The sequence below is a fragment of the Mugil cephalus genome, chromosome 13 (genome assembly GCF_022458985.1).
Source record: "Mugil cephalus isolate CIBA_MC_2020 chromosome 13, CIBA_Mcephalus_1.1, whole genome shotgun sequence".
NCBI lineage: Eukaryota > Metazoa > Chordata > Actinopteri > Mugiliformes > Mugilidae > Mugil > Mugil cephalus.
In genome coordinates, this window is record NC_061782.1 from 594,054 (window position 1) to 609,425 (window position 15,372).

Below are 15,372 nucleotides of genomic sequence, written 5' to 3' on the forward strand. Positions count from 1 at the left end.
CAACTCAAACACGTGATCACAACAAGCTTCTGGCTCATCTGATTGACTGACTGTTGTCTCTCTCTCTTTTTTTCTGTCCAATCTTGAAGCCTGTCTCCATTCTCCTCTCACAGCTTCACTGAGAAGCTGCAGGTTTACAGGAAACACTGGATCTTTGATACTAACTGTGTTTAGGATGATACTGATGAAAGCAGCATGGACTGACTGGAACCCTCTACTCACCTCAGAGTCTCCAGTTTATAATCTGGACTCTCCACAAGATCAAGAAGCTGCTTCACTCCTGAACCCTTCAGGTTGTTGATTCTCAGGTCCAGATGTTTCAGATGGGAGGGGTTGGACTTCAGAGATGAGACCAGAGAATCACAGCTGATCTCTGACAAACTGCATCTCCACAACCTGAATAAAGAATAAAAGATGTAGATTAATTCAGTTTAATTGTTCAATGAATAATTCAATCAGATGTGTTCAGGTTTTAAAAGTTTAGCTCAACATTACTGTGTCCTAACAGCCTTTAAGCTTCATTGACTTTAACATTTCCTACAGTTTCTGCTACAAACACTCGTCATGAACTAAAGGACGTTCACAGATTAATGGAGAAAAGTTCTGGATGAACATGAATTAGATTCAGTGGTGATTAAACATATCAGATCTACAACAGTAACAGACAGTGAACTGACCTCAGAGTCTCCAGTCTACAGTCTGGACTCTCCAGAAAACCACACAGCTGCTTCACTCCTGAATCCTTCAGGTTGTTGTAACTCAGCTCCAGATGTTTCAGATGGGAGGGGTTGGACTTCAGAGCTGAGACCAGAGAATCACAGCTGATCTCTGACAAACTGCATTCAGTCAATCTGAATAAAGAATAAAAGATTTTAGTTTCTTAAATTCCTCCTTTAAATCATGTGTTCAGAGCTGAAGAAGGTTCAGAATGAACAAGTTTAAAGTCGACATGTTGAAGATGTTTTGTTCCTTCACAGTGAACTCTTTTAGAGTCTGGTTCAGACAAACTAAGATATTTGAAGACATTACCTTGAACTCAGAGACTGGAATCAAGATGTTTTAATATTTTATAAAATAAACCAATAACTAACCAATTCAGCTATGATATAAAATAATTGTTAGTGGATGGCCTGCTTTTAATTTCTGATTCTTTGGCACGATTGACCTTTTTTTTCAAAATGATTATTGCACTGATGAACATTAACAAAACAAAACCAAACTGAGTTTCAGAGTCAGTCATCCAGTTGAGGATTTATTTGTCTTCTATGAAGCTTTGAATTGTGGAGATCAACATGACTCTGCCACAGTCAATGGACTAAACCACAGAAGAAGAAAGCAGACTTTACCATGAAGACCCTCAGTGTGGATCAGTAGAATATCAGCCTGATGTCACCACAACTTTACCATCATATTCATCTCAGCACACAAAGAAAACATGGAGTCAGACCTCAGAGTCTCCAGTTTTGAGTCTGGACTCTCCAGAAAACCACACAGCTGCTTCACTCCTGAATCCTTCAGCTTGTTGTAACTCAGGTCCAGATGTTTCAGATGGGAGGGGTTGGACTTCAGAGCTGAGACCAGAGAATCACAGCTAATCTCAGACAAACTGCTGCTCTCCAACCTGAATGAAGAATAAAAGATGTAGAGCAAATCTCCTCTCCATGTCTGAGTGACTTTGTCCTTGTATTATTGTGGATCTCCATCATGTCTTCTACAGACAGTAATATGTGACAGTGTGAGGTGTGTGAGCTCCTTCCAGCAGCTGTGGTTCAGAGAGAATGGACTGATACATGGATCACAGCAGGTTTGACTCCAAAATGAAATGTGACTGAATGATGATGAAACAGCAGGAAGCTCAGACACTAAACACACCTCAAACACCTGCATCTGAACGCATGATCTCATCTGTGTGTGTTGACCAGGAATAAAGCTTACAAAAACATTATACACTTATTGAAACGTAACAAACAATTACATTGGTTGTTAAACATATCAGATCTACAACAGTGACAGACAGTGAACTCACTCCAGAGTCTCCAGTCTACAGTCTGGACTCTCCAGAAAACCACACAGCTGTTTAAGATCTGAATCCTTCAGGTTGTTGTTGCTCAGCTCCAGATGTTTCAGATGGGAGGGGTTGGACTTCAGAGCTGGTCCCAGAGAATCACAGCTGATCTCTGACAAACTGCATCTCCTCAATCTGAATAAGGAATAAAAGATGAAATGATTGATGATTACGTCTGCATGATTCCGGAAAAAATGTGAATCACGAGTCTTTTGCTTAGAATTGAGATCACGATTCTATGGCACGATTTTTTAAATTTTTTTACAAAATGATTATCGCACTGATGAACTTAAACACAACAAACAAACAAACAAAAAAAAAACAACATTCAAATGGTCATTCAAGTAGTCAGTTTAACTCTCTTTACCGCTGACTTCTCTCTGCTTCTCTCCCTCACTGTTTCCACACACTCAACTTCCTCCACTGACGATATCACATGTTGTAAAGACACTTTACCATAAGTCAAGATTCAAGATTCAATATCACTTTATTGATCCCCGCAGGGTAATAGTTTTGTCCAAGAGTCTCAAGACAACAGAACATAAATATGACCAGACATAGACATAAGAGTACAAGTCAATGAGAGAAAAATTGAATAAGATAAAAATAAAAAATGTTTAAAAGCAGTGTAAGAGTGAAGCAGTAAGTTACAAGAAATATTCCAAAAAATATACAGTCCAATCTACAGTCACAGACATGAGATATATGTACATTTTAAAGCGTCTCAGTATTAAATAAAGTGTCTATGAAGTATCTATAAAGTGACTTGTATGCAGATGCAGATGCGCAATCACCCAAGCCATTAGCCGTCAGCCTGCTTACAGTTAGCTTTGTGTGTTCTGATGGCTGTGGGGATGAATGACCTCCTGAAGTGCTCCGTCCTACAGCTCAGTGACAGGAGCCGTTGGCTGAGGCTGCTTTCCTGTCCAGCCAGGTGGGGTAGAGGGGCTAGTCACAGTGCCAGAATGGGGCCATCTGAACTTTCCTAATGTAGCAACCTTTTAGGACAGTCCACAAATCCAATCCTTCCCAGACCAAGCAAGCCTAGGTGACTTCCAGATGCCCGTGTCATTTCTGTCAAGCTGCCCACCAAACCCATGTCAGCAACAGCCACAGCCCCAAAGTGACCGACGGGAGGAGTGAGCGGCAGTGCTGCCTTTAGGGGCTCTTGAAAAAATCTGGGAAGAAATGGGAGCATTTGTTTGTGATGCCCCTCCTGAAATAAAATGCTTAAGAATCGTGTTTCGAAATGAGATCATGTGTATGTGAATCGCGATTTCTTAACGATTTATCGTGCAGCCCTATTGATGATCATTTGGTGATCAATGAGCTGTTCTCTAAAATGAGTAGAGTGACTTTGTCCTTGTGTTATTGTGGATCTTCATCATGTCAGCCTTCTACAGACATCATCCAAACGTCAGCGCAACATTCAGACAACTATTGATGTCAACACAGATCAATAAGATGCTGCTGACCTCATTACAGGATCAATATCTCCTCACACATGTTGGACTACAAACTGTTGATTAGTTCTTTGATTCCAGGACCTTCTTCTTCCTGGATTTGGTGTCTCAGGAGGTTTGTGTCATTCAAATGTTAAAGGACAAGTTGACATGTCTAAGTGTGTCTTCCAACAACAGTCACATGTCATATGGACTGATTCCAGAGTTGTTGAGATTCCTGCTGTCCACACTGACTGTGAAGTGGTCTCTTCCTAACACAACTCCACTGTTGAGCTGACACTAATATGAAGCTTCAGCAGTCTGACTGATGAAGATAAGTTGAAGATCAACTTTACACATGTGAACACTGGACCACAACCGATGATTGAGGAGATTGTGACCACTGACCACTGTGTTGGATAAGATGCCACCGGTGTGTATGGCTGACTGTCGGCCGCTTCTGCAATACTTGGTGTTTTTATTGTTTATAATGCTTGGCACTTAACAGATCAAGGCTCTGGTGGTGTATGATCTCCAGTCTCTCCTACATACTGATGGGGTAAAATATGGCGGTCGTCTGGTGAAGCTGAAAGTCTGGCTGGCACCCTCATCCTCCATTTCTCTGAGAGAAGGTGGATTATTTCCTCCCTTTGGCATCCATGGAATCCAGGAAATGCCTGGATCTCACGGTACATGTGTAGTACCATCACCTATTACCTGTAACTCACTTGAGGACCTGCTGCCCTGCTCCTCCTCAGTCCTCTCAGCATGGGGGTGAATCACTAGCTCTTGAAGAAGCTGCACTGTGCTCCCCAACCCCCACTTCAGGTCCCGTGAGATTGTGAACCCTAGGAACCTAAATGAGTCCACAGTAGGTACAGTCCTACTGAGGATGGCAAGAGGAGGGGTAGATGGGGGTCTCTTCCTAAAGTTCACAGTCATCTCCACAATGCCATATTTAGGGTCAGTAGTGGGGTTATTTTGCCTTGTGTATTTGCTGCTGGAGGTTTGTGTTTGTTGAGAGATTGGAGGTTATTTAGATTCGCCCCATTTGATTGCTTGGTGTTGTGTCTATTGATGACAATGACAGGGATTGTTGAGTATTAAATGTGTCCAGGTTTGTTGTTGAGGGTGACAGTGGTATTCTGGTGGTCAGTGAGACATGTACCTGGATAACGGTCAGTAGTCAATCACGTGATGAGGTGGTTGAGGTTGAGGACGACAATGATGATGAAGACAATGATCCAAGCTGGTCATTGATAAGCCATGTGGTGCACGATGGTGTAGTCAATGTTGGAGGAGAGCAGCCGCATTCTGTTAAAACTTAGGTGGAGGCCATCAAAAGCGTCTCTGCGCTGCCATAAAAAAATTATAATTGTCAATAACACCAGCACCATGTTCATGGCAGGCCATGGGGAGCCAGGTGTGGAGGCTCAGCAGCTGGGAAAACCGCTCCATCCAGCGGCAAAGAGTCCGGGTTGGTCCGGAGATGAAGGCTCTCACTCTGGACTGCTGGGTCAAAGTCAAAGTGCCAGACAAAATTCTGCTTTAAGGTTTCCGACTGCTGATTGGGGAGATCATTTCGTCCCACATGGACCACCACCGTGTTCACCGAGGGGTGAGCCTAAAGCACACCAAGAATTTCGGCAGCAATGTTGGTGACAGTGGTGCCAGGAAAACAGTGTTGTGAAGGGTTGTGTTTTTACATGACTGATGATGGAGACCCCGTTGATGACCGTAGTGGGACTCAGTTGATGAACAGGACCAGGGTTGCGGTCAGGTGGAGGCAGCTGAGAGTTCCATTCAGCCTGGAAGACTACAGCAGTGGCAGCTACAAGGCCCGACAGGGTGGAGGACCTTCTGGGTGGGGAAGATGTCCAGTGATCGGTGAAAGGACGAGCTGTAGGACAGGATGCAAGACCTGACACAGGTGGGGTAAATGAGAGTCACAGCCTTATAGAGGCCAGAGGGATGATGTGGAGCTGCTGTGGAGCCTCCTGATCATCCTGCACCATGAAGTTCTTAGAGAGGCAAAGTTCCTGAGCTGGAGGAGGATTTCCCTGGTTTACAGCCATGTTTCACACAGAGAACAACCGTTCATGGCTCCAACTGCTCCGGGGTGGAACACAGAGGAGATCTGGGTCTGGTCCCCATCTGAGCCCACTGGTTTCCAGTTGGAGACTGGACAGGCTGGGTCCAAGGACCTGCCACATCCAGTTCTTTGCCAACAGCCTCTTGTAATTTTGTTTAGCGGTCCAGCAATTTCCCCTGAGAGTTCAGTAGTGCAATACCAGATTTCTGTTTTCTGAGAATAGACTTCCAAGACAGCCAAGTCATTCTGTGCCTTTGCCGGATTTTCTACCTGCCTGGTTTTCTGAATTTTGGACTGAATGAACAGTATCTGTTTTTTCCTCTACCCTGACTCTGTGTGTCCAACCTCTGAGTTCAAAGCAGCTGCTATGTCCACATATACACTAGGTACTCTCAATTGTATTTTATTTTATTGCATTTTAACTATGCACTTTAGTTATTGCTTACTCTGGTGTTAGAAAAATGTCTTCATGTTTTGTGTCTGTGCATTTTACCTCTTCACTGTGAGGTAGTAAACCATTTTTTCGTATTGTTTGTAGGTTTGGTCCATGTAAAAAAAATTGAAAATAAAGCTGACTTTGACTTTGAACTCTTTGAGCTCCTTTTCTATCTGACAGTCCTGACGAGAACTCATCTAAACTGGATCTCCATTCTTCAGAAGCCTGAGAAGAAAAGAAATGAAAACTGACCTCAGAGTCTCCAGTTTGCAGTTTGGACTCTCCAGTCCAGCAGACAGATGCTTCACTCCTGAATCCTTCAGGCTGTTGTCACTCAGGTCCAGATGTTTCAGATGGGAGGGGTTGGACTTCAGAGCTGAGGCCACAACTTCACAGTCCCTCTCTGAGAGTCCACAATTATAAAGTCTGTAATGAGACAAATAAATAAAATGTGTTATAAAGGAAGAAAACATTTCTATGAAGGTGATGTGTTGATGAGTGGACAGTTGGACACGTCCTGTTGGACATTTTGTCTCCACATCAGTGGTTGAGCTCATCTTCTCTGACCGTGTTTGACAGGAAACAATCATTGTCATCATCTCTCTCAGACCTTTGTTTAGATGAATGGAGACAAGACTGAGTTACATTGAGGCTTCCAGACTGTCCACAGTCTGTCAGTGGATCTGATCCAACATGAGGACATCTGGATGAGACAAACATTTGGACTGTCTTCACTGGTTAATGGACTCTGGATCTTTTTAGCTGAGCTCAGTGAATATGTGAATATTTCCAGTGAATATAATGAAATAGAAATAAAAGAGTCAAATGTAATAAGGATTAGAAATAAAGAGAAGAACAGCTTTAAATAGCTGGAGAACATCTGGGACTAAATACCACTGACTGTAATGTTTGCAGTGAACAGTGAAACACTGAAGAAAAATGAGAACGTGTGAAGAACTAAACTACTATTCTCCACTGATTCTGTTAATGATCACATCAGGACTCACCGAGCTTTTCTGCAGTTCCTCACAGCTGGGATCAGTCTCCGTCGTCCCTCCCATGTTGTGTTGTACTGATCCAGGTTCAACTCATCCAGAACCTCCTCTGACATCTGCAGCATGTAGGCCAGAGCTGAGCAGTGCATCTCAGAGAGTTTCTTCTCTGATCTTTTCTCTGACTTCAGGAACTCTTGGATCTCCTGATGAACTGAGAGGTCATTCATCTCCATCAGACAGTGGAAAATGTTGATGCTTCTGTCAGGAGACATTTTATCGGTGTTCATCTTCTTCAGGTTGTTGATGGTTCTCTGGATGATTTCTGGACTGTTCTTTCTCTGACCCAGCAGACCTCCTAAGAGTCTCTGGTTGGACTCCACAGAGAGGCCATGAAGGAAGCGAACTAACAGGTCCAGGTGACCATTTTTACTCTCCAGGGCTTTAATCATAACTCTGTTCAGAAACTCTTCCAGAGGTGAGTTATTGTAGTTTTCTCCCAGGAAGTCCTGCAGCTCCTCTGTCTTCCTGTTGGTGTAACAGTGGATCATGTAGACTGCAGCCAGAAACTCCTGAACACTCAGATGGACGAAGCAGAACACCTTCTCCTGGTACAGGCCTCTCTCCTCTTTAAAGATCTGTGTGAACACTCCTGAGTACACTGAGGCTGCTCTGATATCGATGCCACACTCTGTCAGGTCTGATTCATAGAAGATCAGGTTTCCTTTCAGTAGCTGATCAAAAGCCAGTTTTCCCAGAGACTCAATCATCTCGCTGGTCTCTGGACTCCAGTGTGGATCTGTCTCAGCTCCTCCATCATACTTGACCTTCTTGACTTTGGCCTGAACCACCAGGAAGTAGATGTACATCTCAGTCAGGGTCTTGGGCAGCTCTCCTCCCTCTCTGGTTTCCAGCACATCCTCCAGAACTGTAGCAGTGATCCAGCAGAAGACTGGGATGTGACACATGATGTGGAGGCTTCGTGATGTCTTGATGTGGGAGATGATCCTGCTGGCCTGCTCCTCATCTCTGAACCTCTTCCTGAAGTAATCCTCCTTCTGGGGGTCAGTGAACCCTCTGATCTCTGTCACCATGTCAACACACTCAGGAGGGATCTGATTGGCTGCTGCAGGTCGTGTGGTTATCCAGAGGCGAGCAGAGGGAAGCAGTTTTCCCCTGATGAGGTTTGTCAGCAGCACATCCACTGAGGTGGACTCTGTAACATCAGTCAGGATCTCAGTCTTGTGGAAGTCCAGAGGAAGTCGACACTCATCCAGACCATCAAAGATGAAAACAACCTGGAAGTCTTCAAAGCTGAAGATTCCTGCTTTTTTGGTTTCAGTGAAGAAGTGATGAACAAGTTCCACCAAGCTGAACTTTCTCTCTTTTACCACATTCAGCTCTCTGAAAGTCAATGGAAATATGAAGAGGATGTCCTGGTTCGCTTTGCCTTCAGCCCAGTCCAGAGTGAACTTCTGTGTTAAGACTGTTTTCCCAATGCCAGCCACTCCCTTTGTCATCACTCTTCTGATTGGTCCATGTCTTCCAGGTGAGGCTTTAAAGAGGTCTTCTTGTCGGATGATTGTTTCTGGTCTGTGTGGTTTCCTGGATGCTGTTTCAATCTGTCTGACCTCATGTTCATCATTGACCTCTGCAGTCCCTCCCTCTGTGATGTAGAGCTCTGTGTAGATCTCATTCAGAAGGGTTGAGTTTCCAGCTTTAGCAATCCCCTCAAACACACACTGGAACTTCTCCTTCAGACCAGATTTAACTTTACGTCCACAAACTGCAGCTTTAAGTCCTGAATGAAGAAACAAGAAATAAGATGAATGAATAAACTCTCCAGTAAATATTCCAACATGTCATTGCTGTAAAGAATGAGTGTGTGAATATATCTTGGTTCATTTCTTGAGACATTAGTAAATGTCTCATTTCTCCAGCAGCTTCAATGTTTAGAGAAATCCTCTTACTGCTCTGCAGACAGTCAGCCAGCTCCTCCTGCTTCATTCTCCTCAGGAAGTTCATTGTGATCTTCAGGAATAAATCTCTGCTGCTCCTCCTCTGCTCTTCATCCTCACCCTCCAACACCTCCTCATCCTCCCTCTGACTCTCTGAGCATTCTGGGTAATCTGGACTCACAACCTTCTGGATCTTCTTCAGCTCCTTCTTCACAAAAGTCATGATGTTGTCCTCCAGCAGCTGGAACAGAAACGATATGAATGACACAAGCAGACTGAAACCATGGAGACAAACATCAGATCCATGTTGGACACACTGACAGTCCACTGGTCTACAAAGAGCAGCATGGACATGATGGAAAGTAGTTGTTGTACATGTACAGACCAGAAAGATGGAGTCCAGTTGTGTCTGATGCTGCTGGGTAGACTGACCACTGAGAACCTCTGAGCTCTGCTGGTGGACTCTGTGGACCAATCATCAACAATTAGCTCTCATCCATTACAAGATAGAAGACACTACTCTGCTTCAAATATCCACTTATTGATCACCTCTTCTAAGGCTGTGTTTTCCCAACTACTGGAATGAACACAAGAAAGAAATATTCATGTTTTTCTAAGGTTCAACAGCTTCCAGAGACATAATGCTGATTACTCATCAACAGACAAGTTCATTTAGTTTATAGCTTCAAAACATTCCAACAATGTCCTCTTCCTCTGCATTTCTGTTTGCTCGCGTCATTTAAGGTCAGTCACTTTATACAATATTAGCTTTAGCCCTGGTAGCTTGTAAAAACATGGTTGTTACTGCCATGCATTTCTGTCTGAGTGAGAAACAGAGTGAAATCTAGAGCGACAGCTACCAGCCTGTAAAATAGTTCCAGATCTAGCTGTTACTGTCACATGTTCCAGGTTGAGTCAACGTTTGGAGATAATTCCCTGACTGTTACTGCTGAGCATCTCAGCTAGTGTCTGGTCAAGCCTACTACGCCTACTAGAGCCACTAGATGGTGCTATAACCTGTCTTCTTACATGAGAAGCTAGTCCCCATATAGTAGGTCACCACTGGTTTGGTTAACTAGTGTCCAAGCTCCACTACAAGGTTGAAACACAACACCATACCAACCACTGTTATACAACTGAATCTCACAACAATGGAGAATCCCTGTGTTGAGAAATGTATTTCTTCATCAGGTCAGAGCCTAAAGCCTGGTTACTCTGACTTCATAAGCAGCCTGTAAACAGGTTCATGGTTTCCACCCGGACATAGAAATGATCCTTGACACTTCCCACATCTGTGACAACCTTCAGTCTGCTCTTTCTGAACCTGACACTGTGACACCTTGCTAGCCAAAGAGCCTCATTTAAGAACACGAGAACAGATTCTGACATTCTGGCTGTGAAATTCTAGTCTGTCTGCATGTTATTTCAATTAAAATACAGTGGGACATTTATCTTTAGAGACATTAAAACACACCCTGTTGTACGACTGACTGACTGGTGGTTAGTTACAGAACATTCTGCAGAACCTGGTGCCTGGTTCATCAGGTGGAAGGAGCCAACAACTTACCTCTGACTTTGTTTAAATTTATCAATAAAGTCCTTGGACCGGTCGCTCTTAAAGGACACACAGCTGGGTTCAGGTCCAGGTTCATTCCTGTGAACAATGATGAGAGTCATGGACAGTTTAGACTCAGACATTTACTCCTTTGTGTTAATGTGATGCCACTTTAACACATTTCTGTCCTGTATGAATGAACATCCTGGTCACTTGTGAACAAAGGCCGCCTTCCTACATGATACAGGAGTGAAGTCAATGCTGTCAGATGAGTGTAGAGGCTGCAGGAGTTAAATATGCACCAGATCTACCAAACAGTGTATTTGAAAGTTCTGATGCCTCACTTGTTGCAGCCAACACTGAACAAGCTCAGTGACAGCTATTAATGATGGAGAGTCATGTTTTCAAGAGGAAACTAAGAACGAACATGACTCAACATCCAGCATGCACCTCTGACCATGGTGCTGCTGTGGAAAGGGTAAGCAGCACCAAGTTTGCAGTGTCACTACGCCCCAGGCATGGATGGACTAACAACAGACTTTTTTAAGGCCTACAGGGACGTCATTGCCCACGACCTGTTAGATGTTGTCAACAAAAGCTTAAGCACTGAGTCTCTCCCTACGCCCTGCAGGAGGGTTATAATCAGCCTCCTGAGGAAAAAGGGGAACCTGCAGGACCTGAAGAACTGGTGCCATGTGTCCCTTCTCTGCACAGACTACAAGATCCTCTCCAAGACTCGGTTGGTTGGTTGGTTTATTCATCCCTGAAGGGAAATTAGGTCGACATAGCAGTCCACTATTTGAATACAGTAAAATACAATAGAATAAAATACTGAGGTATAAAAATAAAAGCAAAGGTAAAAAACAGAGAATAGGACAAGGACACTTAAAAAACACAAGATATAGGTAGATATCGGTAGATAAGGTGCAGTGACAAGATGATGGCAGTAGTACTGATGATTTGATGGTAGTGTTATTGTAACTAAACAGTATATAATGGTAGTATAGTATATAATATAATATAATATATAATAATAAGAATATATAATAAAATCAGTATAATAACAGTATGTAGTACTAATAATGGCAGCATCAGTATGTAAAAATAATATACACATAGAAATGTGTCATGTGCAAGGTTAGCATTTGTACATAACTACAATATGTAAACATGTATTAATGCATGTGTATATATATACACACACACACAAAATAGGATATAATATATCGTATAGGTAAAATATATGAATATAACTTGACTATACTTTTTTTTCTCTTTTTTGTCTACATTTGTCTACATAGTTGAACACCACAGGGTGTCAACATTATGAGGTTGATGCAGTTATTTTCTTGCAGCTGAAAATTTTATTACTTCGGCGTCTGAGTGTGACCTTCACCAGTGAATAAACCTTGTAGTACTTAATTGCAGTGTAGTAAAATTTATATCAGGAATGGGCAGTGCTACACCTCAGTGAATAGACGGGGAGAACAAAGGACAGAAAAGATGTGGAAGGATGGACAGAGGAAGAGAGGCATGTGGTGCTGGTAGGAACTAGTGGTGTGTAGGGTTCTGTGCTTCCCACATCACCTCACTGAGGTTTGACTGGGTACAGGGAGGTGCTGTGTAGATCTCTAGAGAGATGAGAGAGTCCAGGGGGGTAAGGGTGTCCCAATAGAGGAGAGAAGTCTGCAATAGAGCACGTAGTGATAGAGTGAAAACAATAATCCAGCCCTTAATAGTCGGGACTCATCAATTCTTCTTGATGTGATCCAGCACGGGCTGGCAGGTGACAACACACATGCACGTGGGCATTCCCTAAATATGAGTGAGACCATTACCAGGGCCCAGGGTTAGGTCAGGAGACCCAACCCCCGAGAACCTCCACCCCAGTGTGGGGCGCATGGGCGACAAGGATGACGAACACTCCCAGACCGACCAAGGTAGAACAAGCTGGTGCAGGACAGAGCAGCCGCCCATACCTCCCAACCACCGCAGGCCCCCCAAGCCATGCCAAGGGATAACAGTGTACCTGTTACTGTGCTTCTTCAGTCCCTGATGAAGAAACAAGCCCCTACACCGTGACCCTGTGACCCTGTGACCCTGGATGTGGTGTGGTGCATTAAGAAAGGGGGCAAACAGGAGGGTTGGGTGGGTCAGAGGACTGCAGCACACTACTGTACTGGAGCCTGCCCTGACCCTGACCGATCCTGGGTAGACCCCCAAGGTGAGGTGCATTAAAAACCTGGGTTGGGTGTATGTGGTGTACGTAGCTATGGCTGTAATAAGTGACATGGTGTATAATGGAGTGCGAAGTGAGTGCAATTTAGGAGGCAGGCAAGTGAGGGCCAAGTCCCTGGCGGCAGGACCGAGGCGCAGCAGCAGCCCAGGGGACCCACAGACGGGGCGAGGGCCCCCAGGAAACTCAGAAAGACCAGACCCCGCCCCCAGCCCAGCACAGCAACCAGGATGCGACAGAGCCCCAGGAAACCCCAAAGAACCAACATCGACCAGCCGAGCAATGGCATCGCCTTCCCCCCCATCCACCCCTCGTGGTGGCAGGGGCGCTCCCAAGGCGGACAGAGACTTCTTCCTGAAGTCCACCAGCATCTCCTTCGTCTTCGTCACGTTCAGCTGCAGGTGGTTCTCCCCACACCACTTCACAAAGCGGTCAACCAGGGCCCTGTACTCAGCTGCCCCCCGTAATATGGATGAAGTCCAACGGCGACGAGCTCGATGTCCAGGCAACAGACCTGCTCTTTAACAGAGACGTGCCGGGGTGACACGAGGCCCCCTCCTTTCTTCTTGCCGGTCGCGGTGGTGTCTCTGACGGTTCGAACCGTCTGGAAGCCGGGGATGGCGACGTTTGAGTCAGGTATCTTCTCATGCAGCCACGTTTCTGTGAAACACATGATACTGGACTGTCTATACTCCCTCTGTGTCCTGACAAGCGCTTCCAGTTCGTCCACTTTATTCGCCAGCGACTTCACGTTTCCAGTGATAACTGCAGGGATGAAGGGCTTAAACTTTCTCTTCTCCATCCTTCATTTCACCCCCGCTCTGCAGCCTCGCCGTCTCCTGTTTAGCTCCTCTGGTATGGTAGGTCTCTCTCCGGCCAACATCATGGTACGCCTCAGGGCCATCAGCTGGTTGTGGGTGTAAACAATGCTGGCAAGTGGTGCCTGCAAGTGCAATTAAAAGTAGCAAAAAGTGTCCAATTTGTTGCAAAAGTATCTCCACGTTGTGGAGATGTACAGGACAGTGCAAAAATAAACACAAAAAATAAACAGCAATAATAAAAACACAAAACACCGACCGTAATACACGGAGCTGCTCCAGGCATCCATTAGTACAACGCCATCTTGAAAGATAATATCTATATTGATGACGTTTTGGAGGTCTCTTGTCAACTAGGTTTAAACATGGGCCTGATCGCACTAGATCAGGAAAAGGTTTTTCACTTGTGTTGTATAAAGACCAACAGACTTGCTCATACAATACCACGGTTCCTCTCTTGGTACTGTCAAAGAAGAACATTTTCCTCTTCTTCAGCCCAGGATCTTTATACCTTTTTGAAAGGATAGTCCAGCTATGCACAAATCACGTGACAATTTCTCACGTTTAGGTTATTTATTTTGCACACAGAGAATAGGTATTGATTCAGCACTAAGACTTTAGTCTAACCCCCTTAAGGGTGGGAGAGGGACAAAAAGCCCCAATCAAAACATACACAATGATTTTGTTGTAGCTATGTTCCATCCGTAGAGAAGGGAGGAGCGTTGCCTTGCATGAATCAATAGATTTCCACGTGTACCCCGAAACCGGCTTTAACTGGTTTACATGTGAAATATCATAGTGTGATGTATCCTAATCTGTGAGCAAACTGCAACAGAGCGGAAAACAACTCCTTATATGGTGAGATAGCAAGAGTTACATACTCCCTGTTTTTTACAGTGTCACACAACAGACTCAAGGCCATACTTAACCCCTTAATACCCAACAACACCCTATTATATACTTTTTTCTAGATCCACAAAGACACAGTGCAGCTCCTTCTGACCTTCTCTGTAGTCCTCCACCAGCACTCTCAAAGCATAAGACCAAACTGCTGCTCACTGATCTGAACCTCTTGACTTAACTTCACTTCAACAACTCTACCCATACCTTTGTGTGGCTGATCAACTTTATACCTCTGTAGTAACTGCAGCTCTACATCACCCTTGTTCTTGAAGATCGGCACAGTACACTCCTCCACTCATCAGGCTTCCTCTAACTCTTCATGATTGTCTGAAACAACCTGCTAAACAATCCACTGCCCTCCCTCCAGACATCTCCATTCCTCCACAGATATGTCCCCTGAGCCAAGTAAGACACTCACCAGTCTGCAAGAAGACAAGAGGAACCAGGACACTCAACATTTACTGATGCTTTACCTCTTTGGACCAGAACCACGTCCTCCTTTAAAATCAATACAATCCTCCTTCGACCAGTTGCTCTTCAAGGACACACAGCTGGGTCCAGGTCCATGTCCAGGAAGGTCTGCTGTCCTGAAAGTAAACCACCACAGATAAATGTTCATGTTGGATAAAAACTGATGAAAATAAATTCAAATCAGAGACGTCAGAAGTAAAAGGATGAAACAAACATGTTGAATAAACTCAGTGATGTAAGATGAACCTGCTTTAACCCAAAGAGGAGGAGACATGAAAGTAGAACCATCAGCTCCTCACGGAGGACAGCTTCACCCACTCTTTACCTCCTTGGACCAGAACCACGTCCTCCTTTAAAATCAATACAATCCTCCTTCGACCAGTTGCTCTTCAAGGACACACAGC

At 44.5% G+C, this 15,372-nt stretch overlaps 1 protein-coding gene across 1 annotated transcript; it reads right to left on the minus strand.

Annotated features, from left to right (window-relative positions):
- Window positions 1-218: 218 nt before the first annotated feature.
- On the minus strand, window positions 219-13,578 carry LOC125019005 (NACHT, LRR and PYD domains-containing protein 12-like). Its single transcript, XM_047603503.1, has 8 exons — window positions 13,291-13,578; window positions 13,043-13,195; window positions 7,043-8,781; window positions 6,288-6,461; window positions 2,027-2,200; window positions 1,448-1,621; window positions 678-851; window positions 219-396 (listed from the first exon to the last, which is right to left on the minus strand). The coding sequence occupies exons 1-8, from the start codon at window positions 13,576-13,578 to the stop codon at window positions 219-221; spliced, it is 3,054 nt and encodes a 1,017-aa protein (XP_047459459.1).
- Window positions 13,579-15,372: the final 1,794 nt, after the last annotated feature.